Source organism: Natrix helvetica (assembly GCF_964273705.1).
Source record: "Natrix helvetica genome assembly, chromosome: 1".
Lineage (NCBI taxonomy): Eukaryota > Metazoa > Chordata > Lepidosauria > Squamata > Natricidae > Natrix > Natrix helvetica.
The window spans coordinates 343,707,051-343,729,111 of record NC_138548.1 but is presented as its reverse complement, the minus strand read 5'-3'; the positions used below and the strand labels follow the sequence as shown (position 1 = coordinate 343,729,111).

General features: G+C 44.0%; 1 protein-coding gene across 1 annotated transcript; it reads right to left on the bottom strand.

Moving 5' to 3' along the window:
- Nucleotides 1-813: 813 nt before the first annotated feature.
- Nucleotides 814-16,367, bottom strand: LOC309383382 (L-amino-acid oxidase-like). Its single transcript, XM_081935865.1, has 7 exons — nt 16,249-16,367; nt 12,730-12,956; nt 10,127-10,233; nt 7,612-7,813; nt 4,244-4,297; nt 2,994-3,130; nt 814-1,829 (listed from the first exon to the last, which is right to left on the bottom strand). Exons 1-7 carry the CDS (start codon nt 16,259-16,261, stop codon nt 1,025-1,027), a joined length of 1,545 nt encoding a protein of 514 aa, XP_081791991.1. The 5' UTR covers nt 16,262-16,367; the 3' UTR covers nt 814-1,024.
- Between the last annotated feature and the right edge of the window lie 5,694 nt (nt 16,368-22,061).

Below are 22,061 nucleotides of genomic sequence, written 5' to 3'. Positions count from 1 at the left end.
CTAATAAAGTGTATTTTTGAAGTTTAAAAAATCATGTGATCAAAAGGAAAAAATATACATATGCACAAATAAGCAAATAAACCTGCAGTACATGGCTTTGATCTTCCCCAAATTGGTGGTGAATATTTGCAAATTTGTCCATTTTTAAGTACCATATTTTGATCAAATCTTAACAAGTCTTTGCCAACTTTACTTTCTGGTGATAATTAGGAGGAGGTCATTGCATATACTGAAAGGTATAGTTTTTCTACAAAACATTCTGAAAATGAATGAAATATCCAGTACAATCTTACCCAGTGGAAGACTCCATATTTCTTATACCTTACATATTATTCAGTAAATAAGTGAAGACTTTTATATAATCTATGCCATAACCACCATAAGCACTGGTGGGATTCAGCCAGTTCGTACCACTTTAGGAGAACCAGTTGTCAACTTTCTGAGCAGTTTGGTGAACTGGTTGTTTGAAGAAATCATTAGGGCAGAGAACCGATTGTTAAATTATTTGAATCCCACCACTGCACATAAGGTTGCAGATTTAGTCCAAACTTAGAATAGGGCAGTGTTCTTCAATATTAGCCATTTTAAGATGTGTGGACTTCAATTCCCAGAATACCCCAGCCAGCAATGGGAGTTGAACTCCATATATCTTAAAATAGGTTGGGAAACAATGGAATAAGCGACTAAGGATATTTATTGCCACATGCTATTCAGGTGCTCATCATATGGCGTAGCTCCACACAGATCTAGCACTTTTTAACATCCTTATTCCAACGGTCTCTTCTTCACTCTGCATTAAGCAAACATGACAAGTTTTTAAAGTAAGCGTTTATTTTTATTCATGTTTGGTAATACTATAAATTATCAGCATTATTATTCTAGCAACCAGGATCATGAAATAATCTTCCATTTCCTCTTTATAATCTATTGTCTTAAGAAGCAGCTATTATCACAAACAGATCGCCATCAACAGCAAGAAGCAGGAAGTAAATTTTCCCCTCTTTTATCTGAAAGAGAAGCTGAATCACCAGACTGATTCCTTCAGCTCCTGGGATATAGATTTACAGGCATTAAGATGAATGCTACTTGCTGCTCTTATAGCTGATTTCATTGCACTCTCAATCCAAGCAAAAGGGTAAGTTGTGTGTTCTCCTGCAAAATACACGCTACCTTCATTCTGAAACAAAGCCTTGAGAAAAAAGCTATACTGGTATGGGGTAGGAAAAGTAAAGGCCCCCATGGAGAATTTATCCAGGGCCCATTTCTGAATCACGTGCCTGTTGCACACACTTTCAAGATAATACTTGGAGATGTTGTGGATTTTTGAAAGGTCATCCATAACTACATCAAGACACTCACCATCACTAAGAGGAGCAAAGAAGTCAGCATCATCATGCAGGGTGTATGAGACCAGGAGCACCCCAAGGCCACTAGGGAAGTCATGACTGGGATAGTAGACTAATCGTGTTGGGAGGTCAGTGAGGGACACCCCACCTCGGATTCCTTCCCTCTCCCAAAATTTGTCTTTGCAAACTAAAGCAATTTTAGTAGCACTTGTATAATGCAACGAGCGTAGAGCATAAGCCTTCAAATGGGAAAGAGGGGGCTGGAATTTGATGAGTCGTGTGGCTTTTGCCGTTGCTGTGACAAGGACATAGTCAGCAATCAGAAATGATGAGTCATCTTCATCCTCCTTGTGGTAAAACACCTTCGCTTTCTTGCTGGAGTGAATTATCCTTTCCACTCTGCTGTTTAAATGGATTATCTTGGACATTTCCTGACAGAAGCTGTTGGGCAGCTGGTCAAATCCGCCTGTGATTTCCTCAAAACTGAAGAGGTTGAGGTAGAAGGAATAGGAATAAAGAAAGAAGTGAACGAATAATCAGAATAATCAAGCAAAGTCAATGGGAAAGCCAGATTCATTTAACAACTATGTTACAAACTTAACAACTGGAGTGAATTACTTTATAATTGTGGCAAGAAAAGTTGTAAAATGGGGCAAAATTCACTTAACAACTGCCTTGTTTAGCAATTGAAATTTTGGGTTTAATTGTGGTCATAAGTTGAGGACTACCTGTAGTGGCCCACCAGCGGCCAATCGATCTAACAGCAGATTCGGATTGTGAGGAGGTTGGGGAGGAACATGGGCCAGTCCTGGAGTCTGGGGAAGGCTTTGATGAGGGCTCTGCATCAGAGGCAGAGATGGGGCCAGGCTGTCTGACAGTTATCAGCTGCCTTTGGAGTTGGACATCAGTGGGGCAGAAGAACAGCTGGAGTCTGTTCCCAGTGTGCACATGCCCAGAGCTGCCAGGAGAAGGGAACAGCTAAGGAACAAGGGCCACTCGGGAGCAAAGCCACAGGTGGATGGTGGATGGCCCCTCCCATAGGGAATAAAGAGGAGAGAAAGTGGAAGAGAGTTTGCAGGAGGCAATTAGTTCAGTTCATTAGAGTGAAGACCTGTTCCTAACTTCTTGCCAAATATTGTCTGCTACAGAGTGGCATTTGGAAGATATCGGCCTGGCAGCTCTCCAAGCCTGAAAAAGGTCTGTAGTTGTGAAATCTCTTGAAAGATTGTTGGCCGGGACTTTGCTGGAGAGGAATTCACTTTAAACTAAATAAAAGGGGTTTATCGGGATGAGGAGTCGGCTTCGTGCTTTTGGGAAGCCTAGGTCATAACACTACCTATATTTAGGAAGCTGTCTGAAAGCCATTAATTCTTGAAACAGTTCTGTTCCATCTTCTACCTTGCAGCTGTTCAGATAGTTGAAGAAAACTATTGTGTCTCTCTTCTCCAGGCCAAACACGTGCAACACCTCCCAGCCATTCCCCATAAGATTCCTTTCAAGCCCCTTGTCATTATAATTGTTCCTCTGGACATTCTGAAGTTTGTCAATGTACTTTCAAAATTGCAATGTCTTGGTTGAAACCTGATCAATAAGCTATCTGTGTGTGAACACCGTTTCATAACGATCAAGATAATAGAAAAATCCTACCCATTCTTATCTGAGAAGGATATGTAACCCAGGACAGAAGTAAAAAATGACATATAGTATCCGGCACCTTCGTTCAAAAAGTCTCCAATCATCTCTACTGCCCCACTGCTCAGATTTCCTTCCTTAATTAAATATTCCTGTTAAAGAAAAAATGGTGAGGGAAAAATACTTCCTTTTTGAATTGCATCTAATTTTGTAGGAGAAGAGCAGGCAGAGCTGGGAGGGGATGGAGTTAAGCATGTCATCGGTTTAGAATCATTGTGTTGCCACAACCAATTTAATGTTGAACTTGACCAGATTAACCTCAGGTGTAAAGAACTTAACCAGATTAATGTCAGGTGCAAAGAATCAGGAATATTCATAAGGATGCAGCATAGAAGATTTATTCAAGTCTATGCACAAGAATTTGGTCAACTAAAATTTAACATTAATTTGGCACTAGATAAGAGTCAGCAGAATTCAGGAGGAGTTGGACTTCGTGAGTTTGCTGGAACACAACAAATCTAAACTAATGACACCTTAACACCACTGACCATCTCTGCCTATCTTTTACAAATTTGTTCTTAATTTCATTTTCAACCAGCTCAAAGCAAACACAAGGCTTGATCCAGAATCTTCCTTCAACGTATAAGGATTGCCATCTTCTCAAGAAACTATAATTCAATTCCCAAAAATGCTTTTTCAAGAGGCAATTGGAGTTTTTTTTCTCTTTCTTTTCTTAAAGACATTTTGCTTGTTATCTAAAAAGCTTCTTCACTTGAAATGAACCAAAGGAGCTTCTTGGATGAGAAGAGAAAAGTCTTCAAGGAAAATGTCCAGTTGCCTCTTGAAAAAGCACCTTGGGGACAACCATGACCTGGATGACTGAGAATCTCCATAGACATCATTAAACTGAGATAATTTCTGACTTATCTTTAACTTCTTTTTTGTGGGAATATGTAGGGAGTCATGAATACATTCAGAACCCATTACAAAAACAAACAGTATAGAAGCATACTTTGAATCTTGGGAAAGGCGAAAATATTAGGAAGAAGCTTGGGCTGGCTCTTCTCTGATTCCCTGGAGGAAATGACGGGAGGAACTGAGGATGGGAAGGGGAAACTTGGAAGATTTGCTTAACATAACCTATCCCAATAAACCCATTACTCTAATCTTTTTGTAGTTTCCTTGGTTATCTCTCATTTGGATTACCATAATGCAATCTTAACCAGGTTGCTCTTAAGACCACTTTTATCATGTGATTCTCTTACCTTGGTGGAATATGAGTCATATTTCATTTTCAGCCTCATGCAGTTTTTTGTTGTCTGACGAGAGCCATAAACAAAGGAAGCAGATAAGAACAAAGATATATATACAATTCCCAAAGCCATGTTTTGTATGCTCTCTACTCTCAGTATTCTAGATGGTTTCCAGGCATACAATCAGAGGTAGTATTCAGCCAGTTCTGACCGGTTCGGATGAACCGGTAGCGGAAATTTTGAGTAGCTCGGAGAACCAGCAAATACCACCACCACACGGGTGGCCCCACCCCCATCTATTCTCTGCCTCCTGAGTCCCAGTCAGGGACGTGCGGTCAGCGGAGGCAGGAGAGGCAGAGCCTCACCGCTCTCATCATGAAAATAAAAAAAGGGAAAAGGGAAAAGGCGCTGAGGAACCTTCTGCACACGTGGGCCAGGAATGGGACCACATGTGTAGGAGGCTCCTCTAGCCTCAACCTCCCTCCTGCACACATGGTCCCATTCCCCACCTTCCTGAGTCAACATGAAAGGGACCGCGGACCGTGAGCTGCGGTCCCGCGGAGCGCACTCCGTGGTCCCCTTCATGTTGACTCAGGAGTCAGGGAGGAGGGGAATGGAACCACGTGTGCAGGAGGCTGAGGCAGCTTCAGCCTCCTGCACATGTGGTCCCATTCCCCGCCTTCCTGAGTCAACATGAAGGGGACCGCGGCTCGCACGTCACCAGCCTCACCAGCCATAAACCTCACCGCACGTCACTGGTCCCAGTTGATCAGCTAAGTCTTCTTTTGTTGCCCTGCACAGGAAAACAAAGCTGGAAAGCAGGATAGTGGGGTGGGGAGGGAATGGGGATTTTGCAGTATCCTTCCCCTGCCACACCCACCAAGGCACGCCCACAGAACCGGTAGTAAAAAAATGGAATCCCACCACTGCATACAATACAGTTGGTTCTCAACTTACAACAGTTCATTTAGTGACTGCTCAAAGTTACTGAAAAGGCACTGAAAAAAGTGACATGACTATTTTTCACACTTTATGACCTCATGGTCATGTGATCAGCATTTGGATGCTTGGCTACTGGTTCATATTCACGGCGCTTGCAGTGTCCTGGGGTCATGCAATCCCCTTTTGCAACCTTCTGACAAGCGAAGTAAATGGGGAAGCCAGATTTACTTAGCAACCATGATACTAACCGAACAACTGCAATGATTCACTTAACAACTATGGCAAGAAAGATTCTAACTCGGGGCAAACTTCACTTAACAACTGTCTCATTAACAACAGAAATGTTGGTCTCAATTGTGATCCTAAGTCAAGGATTACCTGTATTATAGCAAATAATGCAATTGAGCTGTTAAAACTTATAAATTTGATGCATACTTTGCGTCTTCATCTGTGTTTAGGCAATCATAACAGAATATGATTATTATCTCACCATTGGGAGAGAGAGGAGTCAGTATCTGAACTGAGCAAAGTAGCATCTTGGCAATGCTATAAAGCAGGGGTGTCAAACTGGATTTCTTCGAGGGCTGGATCAACATTGTAGTTCTCCTCCGCGGGCTGGCTGGGGTGGGTGAGAGACGGGATGAACATCTCCTGCAGCATTTTACCAGCCAAGCTCTTCGCTAGCAGAGGCACTGCAGGCCGGTACTCAGGGGTGGGTTCCGGCCAGTGCTCCTTTTGTGCGCATGCATGTGCAGTTCAATAGAAATTGTAAAAAAGCAAGATGGCGGTGGCAACAGTGCCAACCGGGAAACCGGTTCGGGGGCGTGGCAGAACTGGGTCACTGCTGGTTCCAGTGACCCAGTCCACCATACTACTACCAGTTCAGCCGAACCAGCCCAAACTAGTAGGAACCCACCACTGATGGGTTGCACCAGTGATGTGCAGTGAGGTTTATGGCTGGTGAGGCAGCAATTTTTTTAGACTTGTGGACTTCAACTCCCAGAATTCCACAGCCAGGCATGCTCAGTTCCGATTTAAAGCGGCAGCTTTAAACTTATTTAAATACGTTTCCTTCTTTCTTTTTCTTTTTCTTCTCCCTTCCCCTCCTTCCTCCCTCTCTCCCTCCCTCCCCCTCTCTCAAACACACACACACACACACACACACACACACATACATACAGAGAGAGAAGTTGGATTGTAGTGTTTAATTCCATGTAGCTGATTTACAGTGCAAAGGAGGAGTTATTTTTGCCCTGTCCAATTGCATTTTCTTTGATAAAAGGGTCGGAAAGATGTTCTTTGAGTTCCCTCTTTGAATGAGAGAATCCGTTTTAGTCAAAACGTTCAAATGTAATAAAATGATCTTCCTGTCTCGATCTGTTTCATTGGAAAAGATGCCCGCCTGAGGAAAGAGCCTTTCACGTCTCTGAAAGCCAGCCCGGAATAGGATCTCTCCAGGATGGGCGCAAGATCGATTCACGTTCACCAGCAAAGGGCAAAACTCTCTTCCATGGCCTCATTTCCCACCCGAAGCTTCCCTGTTTCTTCTCCATTCTTTTGCTTTCTGCAAAAACAGGGACCCGCTTTGAGAAGGCGGGAGCCCGGAAGAGCCCACTGGCACCCGCACTGCCCGCTCTGGAAGCCGAACTGCCGCCAGGACTCCCCAGCTCAGCTGCTTCCCAGGCCGGCAGCGCCTGCCAGATGGGGTGACGGGAGCTGTGAGGGAGCGCCGTGCTCGGTGGAAGGGCTCCTGGGGCTCTGAGCTCCCACCTGCCTGAGCTGTGCCGCGGGCAAAAGAAAGCACTTTAGTCAGTGGGGTGTCGGGGGAGAGGAGAGAATGCACATTCTCTCCTCCTCTCCCCCGACCCCACTGACTAAAGTGCTTTCTTTCAATGCCTGAGCTGTGCCACGGGCGAAAGAAAGCGCTTTAGTCAGTGGGGTGTCGGGGGAGAGGAGAGAATGCTCGGCAGTGCTGAAGTGCTGAAGTGAGGCTAGCTAGCTGCTGCCTCCCCGTGCGTGAATGACTCCCTGTTTTAAAAAGCCTCTAAAGCTCTGAGCTCTGCCGCCTCACTTCAGCACTTCAGCACTGCCAAGCATTCTCTCCTCTCCCCCGACACCCACTGACTAAAGCGCTTTCTTTCCCCCACGGCAGAGCTCAGAGCTTTAGAGGCTTTTTTAAACAGGCAGTCATTCACGGTGAGGCAGCAGCTTGCTAGTCTCATTTCAGCACTCGCCTTTTACCATTTACATTTTTTTCCCTTTCCATGATTGACAGTGGTGAGGCTGTGCCTCCCCTGCCTCCCCTGACTGCACGTCACTGCACTACTGGTACTTTGCTATTTCCAGGCTGGCCCCATAGGCCAGATTTAAGTATTCCATGGGCAGGATCCAGCCTGTGGGCCTTGAGTTTGACACCCCTGCTATAAAGTCATACCTACCTTGTCCAATGCACTCCTGTAGAGCGCCTCAGCAGATTTTCCCAATTCAGTGCGACGCATTGGATATCCAAAGACATTTGGGTTTTCATCCACAGCTGCCACACTTTCTCTTCTATTTCTGAACAAGCACCAGGCATTTTTATTCGACATAGCAAAGGGGTTTAATGACAGATTGAACTTCTTAATATATTCATGAACAATTCTGGTGGGGAAAAAATGTAAAAAAAGTGAGTCACTGCAGGTTAAAGAGAGATCGTTAAAGAGAGAGTAGGAAAAAAAGATGGGAATATATTTCGCTGCATCTGGTTTAGTATCTCCCTTAGGTGCTCCTTGCTGATGTTCTTCAAAAGATAACACAAAGTTTTCAGTTTCTGACTGCTCTTTAGAAGGCCGGATCCTGAAGATGAAACGCAAGTACTTTGGCCACCTAATGAGAAGGAAGGACTCATTGGAGAAGAGCCTCATGCTGGGAAAGACTGAGGGCAAAAGAAGAAGGACAGAGAATGAGGTGGCTGGATGGAGTCTCTGAAGCCATAGGAGTGAGCTTAAATGGACTCCAGAGGATGGTAGAGGACAGGAAGGCCTGGAGGAACATTATCCATGGGGTCACGATGAGTCGGACACGACTTCGCAACTAACAACAACAATGGGAAGTAATCTAGGAAAATATGAAAAGGTATTTAAAAGAGAAAACCAAGTATTGTCAAGCAAGGCAGTCACTAGAAGCATAGGAATCACTCAATGAATCAAGGCAGTCGCTTGAAGCGAAGGAGTTACTAAGTGAAACCACCAGTGTGCTTGTGATCTTACTTCAGCTTTCCTTTGCTTTACAGACCTGCAAAGTTTGTAAAAGCAAGAATTGGTCATAAAGTTACTTTTTCATCAACGTCATAATTGCAAGTGGTCATTAAACGAGGTAGTTGCTAAATGAGGGTTAACTGTACTATGTATCGTACTTTACTAGCAATTGGATTACATGTTGATTGACGTAGCAGAAGCTTAATGTGCTGTCTGAAGTTCAGCTTTGCCAATCACTAGTTCGAGATCTGTATGGGGAGTCTCCCCTCTAACTAGATTTGAGCTTGTGGGGACGAGTTACAATTCAACGTTTGGTTGAAATCTTACAGTAATTCTAACCAGGGGTGTCAAACCCAAGGCTCACGGGCCAGATCTGGCTGCAGGGTACTTAAATCTGGCCCATGGGTCTGCCCTGGAAACAAGCTGCTTTTGACAGTGAAATGGAGCTCAGGAAGGCTCTGTGTGGCCCTCTTGAGCTACATTTTCACTGGCAGTGGACTGCAGGAGGCCGTCACAGCCAAAAATGGAGCTTGTGAAGGTCACTGGTGAAGCTCTGTTTTCAATGGCAGAGTGCTCAGGCCACCATAGGGGCCCCCAACACAAGTGACGTTGAGCTGGCCCCGCCCAACCTGGCCATGCCCCCCTCTCCTCCCCAAGGTCAAACACAACTCTGATGCGGCCCTCAATGAAATCAGGTTTGATACCCCTGTTCTAAACAGAAAAACGGTAATGTGGACAGAATGGCAGGAGTCAGGCTGCTGTTCTATGCTCATTCTTGTGTGTAAAGTACAGGAATTGAAAACTTAATGTTTTCAGCTAGTTTACAACAATGCGACAAAACACCCTGTGATCAAAGCCCAACAACCTTTTTACTTGCATCACATGTATGCTGCATTTTAAAAAGAAATGGGCTTTCCATTACATAGTCATCAGTGCCATGTTTTTTTTTGAAAACCCTTGTGAATGCCCCTACAATATGAACAGAGGTGGGTTTCAAAAAGTTTAGCAAGGGGTTCTTCGCCCAGTGCTGGATGGGCACGGCCATGGTGGGCATGGCCTAGTCGGCCTCCTGCACCATGGTGGTGGCGGGTGTTTTTGCCTTCCTGGGCTCCGGATGCATTCATCAAGCTTCCGGGAGGGAGAAAATGGCTTCCCTGGGCTCCAGGGGCCCTCTGGAGGCCTTCCTGAACTTCCGGTAGGCCTGTTTTTCACCCTCCTGAGCCTCTGCGCGCTCCCTGCACTTACCTGTATCCAAAATAGGCCACATGGGGACTCCTAGGAGGGGAGGAGGGGCGGGGCCAGCCAGAAGTGGGATTTGCGGGTTCTCTGAACTGTACAGAATCTTAGCTAGAGGTTCTCCCGAACCCCTGTGAGCCCCTAGCAGCCCACCCTTGAATGTGAAGTTTGTAAAAATCTAAAACTGTGAGAATTCTTAGGGACCTTAAAGGCCTTAAGTGGTTGGCATGAAAAGTCAGAAAGCTAATTGGGAAAGTTGGGCAATTGAATATTGACAAGCATGAGAAGAGGACCTGGGTAAGATTGTGGAAAAGATCCAAAAAGACAGGAAAAAAGGAAGAGAGTTTTAGGAAGAGAGGAACAAGTGATGAGAGAAACCCTGGAAGCCATTACTGAAGCCAGAATACTAGAAGGTGTGTGTGTGTGTGTGTGTGTGTGTGTGTGTGTGTGTGTGTGATTGGTTTCACAGCCTCTTTATTACCTGTGGGCCTTAGGTAGGCGCATTGCTCCCAATTCCACATACCAATCTTTCTCGCGATGAGTCTTTATCCGCCCACCAACACGATCACTAGCCTCTAAGACATGAACCTAGGAATAAATATATTATGACAGCTTTTCTTGCTTCCCCCTGCCTCTTTCTCTTTGAGGAATTAAAGGTAAAGGTAAAGGTTCCCCTCGCACATATGGGCTAGTTGTTCCTGACTCTAGGGGGTGGTGCTCATCTCCATTTCAAAGCCGAAGAGCCAGCACTGTCCAAAGATGTCTCCGTGGTCATGTGGCTGGCATGACTAAATGCCAAAGGCGCACAGAATACTGTTACCTTCCCACCAAGGTGGCCCCTATTTTTCTACTTCCATTTTTACATGCTTTTGAAGTGCTAGGTTGGCAGAAGCCGGGACAAGTAACAGGAGTTCACTCAGTTACACAGCGCTAGGGATTCGAACCACCAAACTGCTGATCTTTCTGATCGACAAGCTCAGCGTCTTAGCCACTGAGCCACCATGTCCCTCTTTGAGGAATTACGATTCCCAAATATAAGAAACTCCAGGTTTTTCTGGGCAAGCAATGTTTCTAATTGATAAAAAAAATTCATATTCAAACATCTGTGGGAAGCATACGAGCAGCACTTTTAACAGTTAGTTTAATCTAACAGAATGTTTTCAATTGACCAAGAAACATGGAGACAAAAATGCCATCTACAAATAAATCTCTTAATTTGTTGAGATTTGGCATCCTATCAAATAGCAAGTAATATAGAATGTAGTTTATTGAATATGTATTGAGACACAGAACACTGTTATCTATGTTAATTTTCAAATACTGCAAATGCAAGATTCGATGCTAATTATCAAAAATTTGATCTTTTGATAGAGAGCATCCATTAGGAAGGGTCAGTATATATACTCCAGCACATGTGTTTGTTGAAGTGTGTGAGACATTGGTAGTTTGGATTTAGTTCTTTGCTTAGCCATCTCCTTCGATATAAAGCAGTGGTTCCTAAACTGGGGGCAATTTAGGCGTAATCTGGAAGGTAATAAAGGGCATAGTGGCTCAGTGGTTAAGACTCTAAGTTTTAGTCCATTAAAGATCCATAGCTCAGCCGTTCAAGACCTGAGTACAGCGAGACACAGTGAGCTCCCATCGTTTGTCCCAGATCCTGCCAACTTAGCCATTTGAAAGCATGCAAATGCAAGTACATGGATAGGTAACACATCCGAGCATGTGGCAAGATAACAGTGTATCGTATTTCACCATACACTCTTATCAGTGGTGGGATTCAGACGGTTTGCACCACTTTGGGAGAGCCAGTTGTTAGCTTTCTGAGCAGTTTGGTGAACTGGTTATTGGAAGAAATCATTGAGGCAGAGAACCGGTTGTTAAATAATTTGAGTGTGACGTCATGCTAGCCACACGACACAGCAATGTCGCCAAACAGCAGTGGCTCTTTGGCTTAAGAAACAGAGAACACTGCGTCCTAAAGTTGGTCATCACTAGCAAAGTAAAGCTCCCTACAACATCCAGGAGGGTAATAGGGGGATTTATAATTGCTTGGTTGTGAGTCAAAGATCCAATTTGGGGCCACTGCTGCAAGCTACTTGTTGTAAAATAACACCGTCTGGTTTTGTGTTTTGCTTTGCTTTGCTTTGTTTTTGTGAAGATAATGGCTTTACTGGAGACTGGGAAAAGGGATAATATGGTCAAAGAGCTTAAGAATCACTGGTGTAAAATTTGAATTATGCTGACTTATCTTTTTCACTTGGAGCTCCTATTGAGATATCACGCTGGAACCCCAATATGTTTCATACCTGTCCCACCACTCACCACAAGTACCTCTCCATATTGTTGAGGGTTGAGACGGAAGATTGGTCCCTTCCTGGATCAGGATGCTCTGTGCACAGTCACTCATGCCCTCGTCCTTTCTCGCCTGGACTATTGCAACGCTCTCTACATGGGGCTGCCCTTGAAGACCACCTGGAGGCTTCAGCTGGTCCAGAATGCAGCCGCGCGGGTTGTCATGGGGGTACCTAGGTGCTCCCATGTTACACCCCTTTTAGGCGGCCTGCACTGGTTACCGGTTGTCTTCTGGGTGCGATTCAAGGTACTAATTATGACCTTTAAAGCGCTCCATGGCTTAGGCCCAGGGTACCTGCGAGACCACCTACTGCCACCAGTAGCCTCTCACCGTCCAGTACGATCCCACAGAGTTGGCCTCCTCAGGGTGCTGTTGGCCAGACAGTGTCGGCTGGTGACCCCCAGGGGGAGAGCCTTCTCTGTGGGAGCGCCTTCCCTCTGGAATGAGCTGCCCCCGGAGCTTCGCATAATCCCTGACCTCCGGTCCTTCCGACGCGCCCTAAAAAGTTGGCTTTTCCAGCAAGCCAGCCTGGCCTGTTAATTTTATTTAATTTTTAAAATGTGAGTGTTATATAAATTGGGTTTGTTTTTTGGACTGTTTCTAATTTCCTTTTAACTTTTGTACTATGTGTTTTTTAATGCTGTATGCCGCCTTGAGTCCTTGGGAGAAGGGCGGCATATAAATCTAATAAATCCAATCCAAATCCAATCCAATCCTATCAACACCATTACCTGATGTCCAGCATCTTTTAGTAATTTGGCAGCAGTGAGTCCACTTATTCCTGCCCCAACAATCACAATTCTTTTGGGGTTTGAAGTCTTTTCCAGCCCATTTCTGGCAATATTTAACAGCTCCTCATAGTTAGGGTCCTCAAAACATTTCATCCAATCTTCCTGTTCATTGGCATGGTTTGCAGAGACCCAGATGGCTACGAGAAGTGGTACGAGTGACAAAATTGCTAGGGAAAAAAAAAGCCAAGCTTTGGTTGAAAGGAAGGGAGACAGCAAATGAAAATACGTTTTGGCCAGCTTTCCTGAGTCAGGTATTTAATTCTGGATCTTTTCTGGATAAATCTTCATTCAAGAAAGTAACCATTTGGTGTTAGCGCAACAGTTGGGACAGCTGGTTAGTTGGGTGGATGTGTAGCATCAGCAACTACATTTCAAGTAGCTTAAAGGACTAGTTAACAAAATGGCTAAAGAAGAACATCAAAATAGCAATAGCACTTACACATATATACTGCTTCACAGTGCTTTGCAGCCCTCTCTAAGCGGTTTACAGAGTCAGCCTATTGCCCCCAACAATCTGGGTCCTCATTTTACCCACCTCGGAAGGATGGAAGGATGAGTCAACCTTGAGCCTGGTGAGATTTGAACTGCCAAATTGCAGGCAGTAGTCAGGTGAAGTAGCCTGCAGTACTGCACTCTAACCACCATGCCACCTCCTTTTTTCACACTCATAATTGCTAATAGATGAATGAACAATGATCTCACTTGTGACAATTTTAACCAATCTATGAATTTATGCAAAAACATATGTGGTAATCATCTATGAACATTCTTTTTTTTTTCCTTATCTGTATAACCATTCTATCATCCTACTACATGAAGATGAAAGGAATCTTGATTAGGAGGGATGTAGAAAAATCTACTGACAAAGATCAGAATCATGCAAGCCATGATATTCCCTACTATGGCATTCTATGGAAGTTAAAACTGGACTTTAAAGAAGCAGGATAGGAAGAGATTATTGGTGCCTTTGAGCTTTGGTGTTGGACAAGACTCCTGAGAGTACCATGGACAGCCAGGAAAACAACCAATGGCTCATCAAACAAATCAACACAGAATCCAGTTATCCTGCTTTCAGACAAATGGTGCAAAGACATAGCTCTCTGGAGAAGGCTTGGATGCTGGGAAAGGTGGAAGAAAAGAGAAGAAAAGAACAACCAGCCAAAAAATGGACACAGTTACAGTGGGGGTGACTGCACTATTGGGAGTCTTGAAAGACCAAGTTAGGCATGATTAGGTTAGATATTCATGGAGAATATCTGTGTTGTCACTAGGAATTGAAAATGACTTGATGGTAGTCTCAATCAATCAATCAATCAATTGACAGTTTAATTAACTACCATCTTGCCCTTGAATGCAATATTTTATTTTGTTTTTTCCTGAAATTCCCCATAGTGGGATATTAGTTTGGGCCATGAACCTGGGGTAAGATGGCTTTAACCCTTTACTTCTTACTATAGAAAGGATAAAGAGGTAGTTTGATGTAGTGGTTAAGACATCTATCTCTTCCAACTTATTACTGTAATGATGATGTTTGTATTTTTCAATTTATATTGTTTTTATTTGTTTCCTAGTACAATTTCATAGCTTATTAGTAACCTTGACTATCACTAAGTGTTGTATCTTTTTATTCCTGAGGAATTTATTTTATTCTCTTTATGTACACTGAGAGCATATACACCAAAGACAAATTCCTTATGTGTCCAATTACACTTGGCCAATGAAGAGTTCTATTCTATGTTAGGCTAGAAACCTCAAGTCTGAGTTTTAGCCCTACTTTGGTCACAAAGACAGCTGGGCCAGTCACTTTCTCTCAGCCCTAGGATGGAGGCAATGGCAAACTACTTCTGAAAAACCTTGCCAAGAAAACTGCAGTGTCTTATCTAGGAAGTCTTCAAGAATGGTACATGACTGAACATAAGGGGGGGGGAGCAGAAAGGCAGCAATATTTGGGCAGCTACAATGTAGAGGACCAATAGAGGGCAGCAAGTGAATATATTGTACATCTTTATTGCCATTTAATGAGCCTCTGGTTATTTACAGTTCTAATATGCTAACCTATGCTATGGAGAGACGAACAAACTGTCGTTTTCAAGAGCAGCAAACTTTGGTAATTAAGGTGTTACGTTACGACTTTTGCCCTACAACCATACAAGGTGACTTTGGGTCAATCATTCTCTACCAACCTCACAGAATGGCACAGATATAATAGCAATAGCCCTTAGACTTGCCATGTTTCTCAGAAAATAAGACGGGGTTTTATTTTCCTTGGACCCCCAAAATAAGTGCTTGGACTTATTTTGGGGGAGGTTTTATTATTTTTGAGCTGCAGGAGGCGGTGAGCGTGGTCACCTCAAGGCTGCTGCTGTGTCGCAATGTTTTCAAAGAGGGTTTATTTTCAGGGGAGGGCTTATTTTAGGGCATGCACTCAAAAGCCTGATTGGGCTTATTATCCGGGGAGGTCCTATTTTGGGGGAAACAGGGTATATACCGCTTCACAGTGTTTTACAGTCCTCTCTAAGTGGTTTACAGAGTCAGCCTGTTACCCCCAACAATCTGGGTCCTCATTTTACCCACCTCAGAATAATGAAGGGAAATTTTGATGGAAACCCCCTGGAGCTTTTGGAGGAATGGCAGACTAGCAGTCTAAAGCTAAACAAACGATTTAAAATGCTTCACTTAATCCAGCATTATTTTTCCCCCCTCATGCATGTTGCTGAATTAGAGAAATCGAATCGTATTTGGAGGAGGATGTTGGGGAAGAAGTGAAGGACTTAGTAATACACTATTCCCCAGTTCTGTCTGTGGGGAAAAAAATGTCGAGACGAAGAACGTACAAATGAATTTTATGAATTATGGTGAACCCAGTAAATCGAGTCTTTTTGTCGAGTCATGGGCATTAAATACAGCCAATTCCCCCCCCCAAAAAAAACCAGACTTTTCAGCAATGTTTTGGACAAATTATTTTTTCACTAGGAAATTAACAAATAGAAGTGACTCGTGGTAACCTTTAACTTTGGATTCCAAAAAAAGGAGAAGCTTTGGAGCATGTCAAGATATGCTGGTAGCTCTGTCAGCAATTCTTTAACCCAAACAATTTAAGGTATTTAAATTACCTTAATTACCGTGATATTCTCCAGGTTTTCAAGAAGGGACTAGATAGCCACTCGTCTAGAATGGTATGGTGTTTCCTGCTTGATCCGAGGCTTGAACTAGAAGGCCTCCAAGATCCCTTCCAGCCCTATTATTCTATTATTAGTGCAGAAGGTAACCGCATGATCCAGAGACCCACCTAAGTAGATGCTGACAGAAGCACTGCAAAGGAACTTCTTCCTTTTGATTCCAAAGGAAATTCATCATATGCAAGGCTATAATTATTGTTCAGGTTAAAAGGCTCATCATTATACCCCAAAGTACATAAGGCTTCTAAAATAATGTCTATGCAGAAAATGAAATACTTACAGCACTTGGCCATGTTCGATTAGGAGGGTAAGGATGCAAATCTGTGCTCTTATTTATACTCAAGAGGTGCCTGGTTGGGTGGGGGAATGGATCCAACTCACTGCAGCCAGGTGGGCGTGACTCAGTGGGGGTGGCCATTTGAGTGTCACCAGGTGGGCATGGCCAGGTCAACATGAAGGATTAAGTGCAGCCAGCTCAACACGGATGATTCTGGGTGGCTGGGTGAGCGTGGCCAGGTGGATGCAACCAGATGGGTGTGGCCAGGTGAGGGGCACCAGGTGGCCATGGCCAAGTGGGTGCAGAACAAGTAGCCCCAGGCAACTGGACATGGAGCCAACTCGGCACCATGCCAGAACAAAATCACCTGGAGACATGCTGGCAAACAGGAAGCAGGTAAGCTGGCAAAATTTGAAAGCCAAAGGGTGGATTCCCCCACTCTGGAGAAATACTTCTTTTTCCTTTCTCCTTCCCAGGGAAGGCTTCTCTGCTAAGTTTCACGAGGAAGTGGGTGGATTCCCTCCCCTCTTTGAAAAAATGCTCCTTTTTTCCTTTCTGCTTTCCAGGAGAGGTTTCTCTGCTAAGTTTCACAAGGAAGGGAGTGGCAAGGTCGATTCTGCCAAACTTAGCAGAGAAAGCTTTCCTGGGAAGCCGAAAGGAAAAAAGGAGTGTTTCTCTGTTGGAAGAAATGTCTGGGTTCAGTTCCAAGTTGGGGGAAAAGACACTGGAAACATGGAGGCTGCTTGAAAAGATGGGTTAATGGTGGACTGGATCACATGGCTTGAGTTCCTGAACAGAAAAAGGAATCACATGGTTCAAGATGTTGGGTGAAGAAGAAAAGAAAAGACAGAGATGCTGAAAGTCCCTGGTTTTATGCCCTCTCTGGGCTTTGAACCTGAGCTTGAATTCTGATTGGTTGTCAGACTCCCATGGGTCCATGCAGGGGCAATTCCCTAGACTGTGTTTTGAGTCCAGGTTTGGTTGAGCATTGCTTCTTCCCACGTGCCCTGTGGTGAGTACCATCCATGGCTAAACGGCTAATACTATCATGCCTTAATCCTATCACCCTGGAGCTGAAGGGGGAATCTTTGTTATGTAGAACAGACTGGCTCAGGCCTTTTAATGGCCCATTGACAAAGGTGGGGGCTATTAAGAGTGAGTTTGTTTGCTGCGTAAAAACATGTTTCTCCATTTCTTATCCAGGGAAATATAATATTCTGCCTTTTCAAAATTTCCCAGGATGTTTCATTTTTCTAGGAGAGGGATGGTTGCTAACTTCCTACATCTTCAAATGGAGGAATCCAGCCAGTGGTGGGATTCAAATAATTTAACAACCAGTTTTTGGCCCAAATGACCAGCCCGGCAGGCATGGCTGAGTACAGTGACGTGCGGTGAGGTTAATGGCTGGTGAGGCTGGTGACGTCATCAGGAAGGCGGGGAATGGGACCATGTGTGCTGGAGGCACACATTTCTGCCTCCACCCTCCGCAGCTCCCGGGTGCGCACGGATGGAGATAGGCAGAATGGCGCCGAGGCAATCCGGCGGGCGAGCGACCGAGGATCGGGCTGCCTCGCTCGCTCTTTCGTCTGCCCGGATCGCCTCAGTGTCGCTGTGGCTACCTCCGTCCGTGCGCGCCCTGGAGCTGCGGAGGCAGAAATGTTGGCATTTCCGGATGACTGTCGATTGTCGCTTTCATGCCTTCGTCATCCAGGAGTGCCGACAACATTTCTGCCTCTGCCCTCTGCAGCTCCCGGGCGCGCCCGGATGGATATATAATATTATAATATATATATATATATATATATATATATATATATATATATATATATATATATATATATATATATATATAGATATATAGATATATATATATATATACATACATACATACATACATACATACATACATACATACATACATACATACATATATATATATATATATATATATATATATAGTATATATGTATATATATATATATAGTATATAATATTATATACTATTATTTCATGAAGAGAGGTGAGACTCCGCCTCACTTGCCTCCCCTGACCGCACGTCACTGGCTGAGTAGGCATCAGAGATTTGTTGCTACCGGTTCGCACCATTGCAGGTGAACCTGCAGTGGAAATTGGGACTGGGTTGCCGAACTGGTAGGGATGTTAGACTTGCCCAGCCCCCGAATTGGTTCCCCAGTTGCCCATGCCGGCATGTTTTTAGGCATTTTATAATGTTCTGCACAAGTACAGAACAATGTACAGGCAACTGTGCATGCACAAGCAACATATGGCGGGTGCGCATGTGAGCCAACAGGCATTAATGCGTGCAAAGTGAACCAGCAGTAACGCCAGCAGCAGCCACTGCTGGTGGGCATGTGACTGGGTGGGCATGGTCAACTCAATGTCATTCATGTCAGGGGCCACCTCACCTCACCTGACCCGACCTTGTTCCTCCCCGCCCAGGCACTCCTTGTCACCACCCAGCCGCGTGGATCCAGTAGTTTTCAAATGGAAAGAATGCCTGCCTTGGCAAATAAATAGCAAGACATCTTGACATCAGGTTTGATGCAACTTGCAAAGTATTACTGCTCATTCTAGTCTCCTTTCCTACTAACAGGTACACTTCAGATTGTAATTTGCTACGACCTCTCTTGTCCTTTGCATCATTCTATGAGAGATTATTCTGAAATGCTGTCTGTGATGTTTGCATATTTACAATTTTGTATCCTGTGACCCTGTTTTCACATGCAATTCCTACAATTTATCTTGACATTCCTTCCTCCTTTTTAGACAAAGTAGTGGTTAAGGTGCTGGCCTAGATACCAAGAGACTCTTGAGTTCTAGTCCCATTTTAGGCTTGAAAAAATGGCTGAGTGACCAGTCACTCTCTCCCAGCCCAAACCAAACCACTTCTTAAGATTATAGTTGTAGGGAAACTAAGAGAGGAAGGAATATTAGATAAATTCTCCACCTTGAGTTCCTTATAAAACAATAAAGACAGGATAAACATCTAACAAAAAAAAAAAAATTATTCGTGAGAATGATGTCCTTCTAAAGGAGAAGGAGTGCCGACTGCCTTGCCACATGCTTTATACTACTGCATTTATTTCATTTTTATCCTCTTTATTTTTCTCTACTTTTTGGTTTATTCTTCAATGATGGCATAGCCTGTGACATTCTTATCTATCTCACATGCCAGGGTTATGTGGGAAAGCATCAGGTAAACACATCCACATGACTGACAGGCAATGGCAGCAGAAATCACTAAGCAGCTACTTTAAGAGAGAAAGGTGGAGGTACCAGGATGCAAAAAACAGAGGATTTCAGGGAGAAGAGAGCTGAGATCAAACTGGCACAACCTACAGAAAGGTAGGAAAGTCATCCATGCCTCTTTTATGTGCTCTTCCCATTGGAAATTTTGAGATAGTTTCAAACTGGCAGTGCAAAAATTGCCCCTGCTCTACAAGATTGCAGATCTTTTGAATGATCCTTCACTTTTTATCTAGAGAAGTGCTGACAGGATTTAAAAAGCAAATTCAACCATGCCCCTTTTTTCTGTTTAATTTTGCCAAACATCTTCCCAACTGACAATAAAACAGCACTCACAACTCACAATAAAATAGCACTTTTCCAATATTTGAGGGGCTCCTATGAAGATGAGGGGGTCAACCTATTTTCCAAAGCACCAAAAGGCACAAGAAACAATGGATGGAAACTAATCAAAGAGAGAAGCAACCTAGGTCCTAGGACTAAGGAGAAATTTCATAAGGATCAACCAATGGAATGGCTTTCCTTCAGAAGTTGTGAGTGCTTCATCACTAGAGGCTTTCAAAAAGATGGGACAACTATTTGTCTGAAATGATATAGGGTCTCCTGCTCGAGCAGGGAGTTGGACTAGAAGACCTCTGAGGTCCCTTCCAACTCTATTATTCTATGTTCTCTATGTTTAAATTGAGTGCTTCACAGCAGAAGGAATACAGCTGGCAGGACCACACTTTAAATTCAGGACCTGTATGATCAAGTTGCATCATTGTCCCATCCTGTATCTTTTCCCCCCAGGAAGAAACAAGATGTAGCCAACACTGCAGCAGCTCTAAAAGGTCTTGGGGAACTCCTTGGAGTATCAACTGATCACAGAAGTGTTACTTAATATCCTTTATAAGGAAAATGTTTGCAATCTTATCCTTCTTCCTGAAGGGAAGAGGTTAATCCCATCCCTAGATGGGCCACTGATGGGTTTCCTGGGTGTTTCCCTGCCCTAATCCTGTCAGTTTCTATTGTTTATTCAAAGCGTATGCCAGCTGCATTGCTGCAGTTTTGTTATCGCAACTAAATATTCACCTGTTAAGTGGTTCTTGGCTGTCTGCCCGGAGATAGCAATAGCAATTTGATTTATATACCAATTCATAGTGCTTTACAGCCCTCTTTAAGTGGTTTACAGAGTCAGCCTATTGCCCGCAACAATCTGGGTCCTTATTTTACCCACCTCGGAGGGATGGAAGTCTGAGTCAACCTTGAGCCTGGTGAGATTCGATCTGCCAAATTGCAGGCAGCCAGTGATCAGCAGAAATAGCCTGCAGTCCTGCACTCTAACCACTTTGCCACCACAGTTCTGTATTAACTGAAGGGACACAGAGAAGGAAAAATATCTCTCTTGTACTTTATTTTCAGCCGGTTCGCCGAATGGCACAAAAAGTTAGCTACCAGTTCTGTTGAACCAGTGTGAACCGGCTGAATCCCATCACTGAATCGACCCTTTGCCTTTCAAATTTTGCCACTTCCCTGCTTCCTATTTGCCAGAGTGTCTCCAGGTGATTTTTGTTCTTGCATTGTGCTGAGTTGGCTCCCTGTCTAGTTGCCCAGGGTGACTTGTTCTGTGCCCGTCTAACAGAGTTAGTAGGGAACTTGGAGGTCTCTTAGTTCAACTCCCTGCTCAAGCAGGAGACCCTATACTATTTCAGACAAATCATGGTCCAGTCTCACCTTAAAAACCTCCAGTGATAGAGCACCCACAACCTCTGAAGGCAAGCTGTTCAACAAATTAATTATTCTGTCAGGAACGTTCTCCTTATTTCTAGGCTGGTTCTCTCCTCGAATAATCTCAATCCATTTAGAAAAATCACTTTAGAAAATAGGTTGACCTCTATTCTTGTGAATATGATTCAGAATTCCCATGCATAAGCACAGAGCATCATTTAGCATCCCATGTTTGCAAGGATCTTGCAGTAGCTGTAAAGGATGGGCACATGAACCCAGGAAAAGATGCAGATGTTTCATTTAATCCTCAACTACCATATTTTTCGGAGTATAAGACGCACCTCCCCCCCCAAAGGTGAAAATCCGGGTGCCTCTTATACACTGAATACAGCATTTTGGGCCTCCTAAAACTCCACCCCCTTCACAAAAATGGACGTGCAGAGGGTTTGGGAGGCCTGCAAAGTGCTCCCGGGGGCTGGGAAGGGCAATAGCAACTGAAAAATGGGCTGTTTTTTGCTTGTCCCCACCCCCCCCACAGCCACCAGGAGCACTCTACAAGCCTCCTAAAGGCTATACATGGCCCTTTTTTGGCAAAAAACAGGTCCATTTTTGTGAAAAATGGCCCATTTTTTTCTCATTTTTGCCCTCCCCTCATTTTCACAAAAAATGAGGCGTGCAGAGGGTTTGGGAAGTCTGCAGAGTGCAAAAACTTTTTAAATTTACCCCTTCAAAATCTTGGTGTGTCTTATACTCTGGTGCGTCTTACACTCCAAAAAATATGGTAGATAATTTTAGTGTACTTATGACTAATATACAAATGTTTTTCTATGTCACAAATTCCT

What these genes read in the sequence shown, in the direction of transcription:
- LOC309383382 (XM_081935865.1), bottom strand. An exon ending in ATGACTCATATTCCACCAAG is followed by an intron (nt 3,131 to 4,243) that starts GTAAGAGAATCA and finishes TTTCTTTAACAG; the next exon opens with GAATATTTAATTAAGGAAGG. An exon ending in TCCTTCTCAGATAAGAATGG is followed by an intron (nt 1,830 to 2,993) that starts GTAGGATTTTTC and finishes CAACCTCTTCAG; the next exon opens with TTTTGAGGAAATCACAGGCG.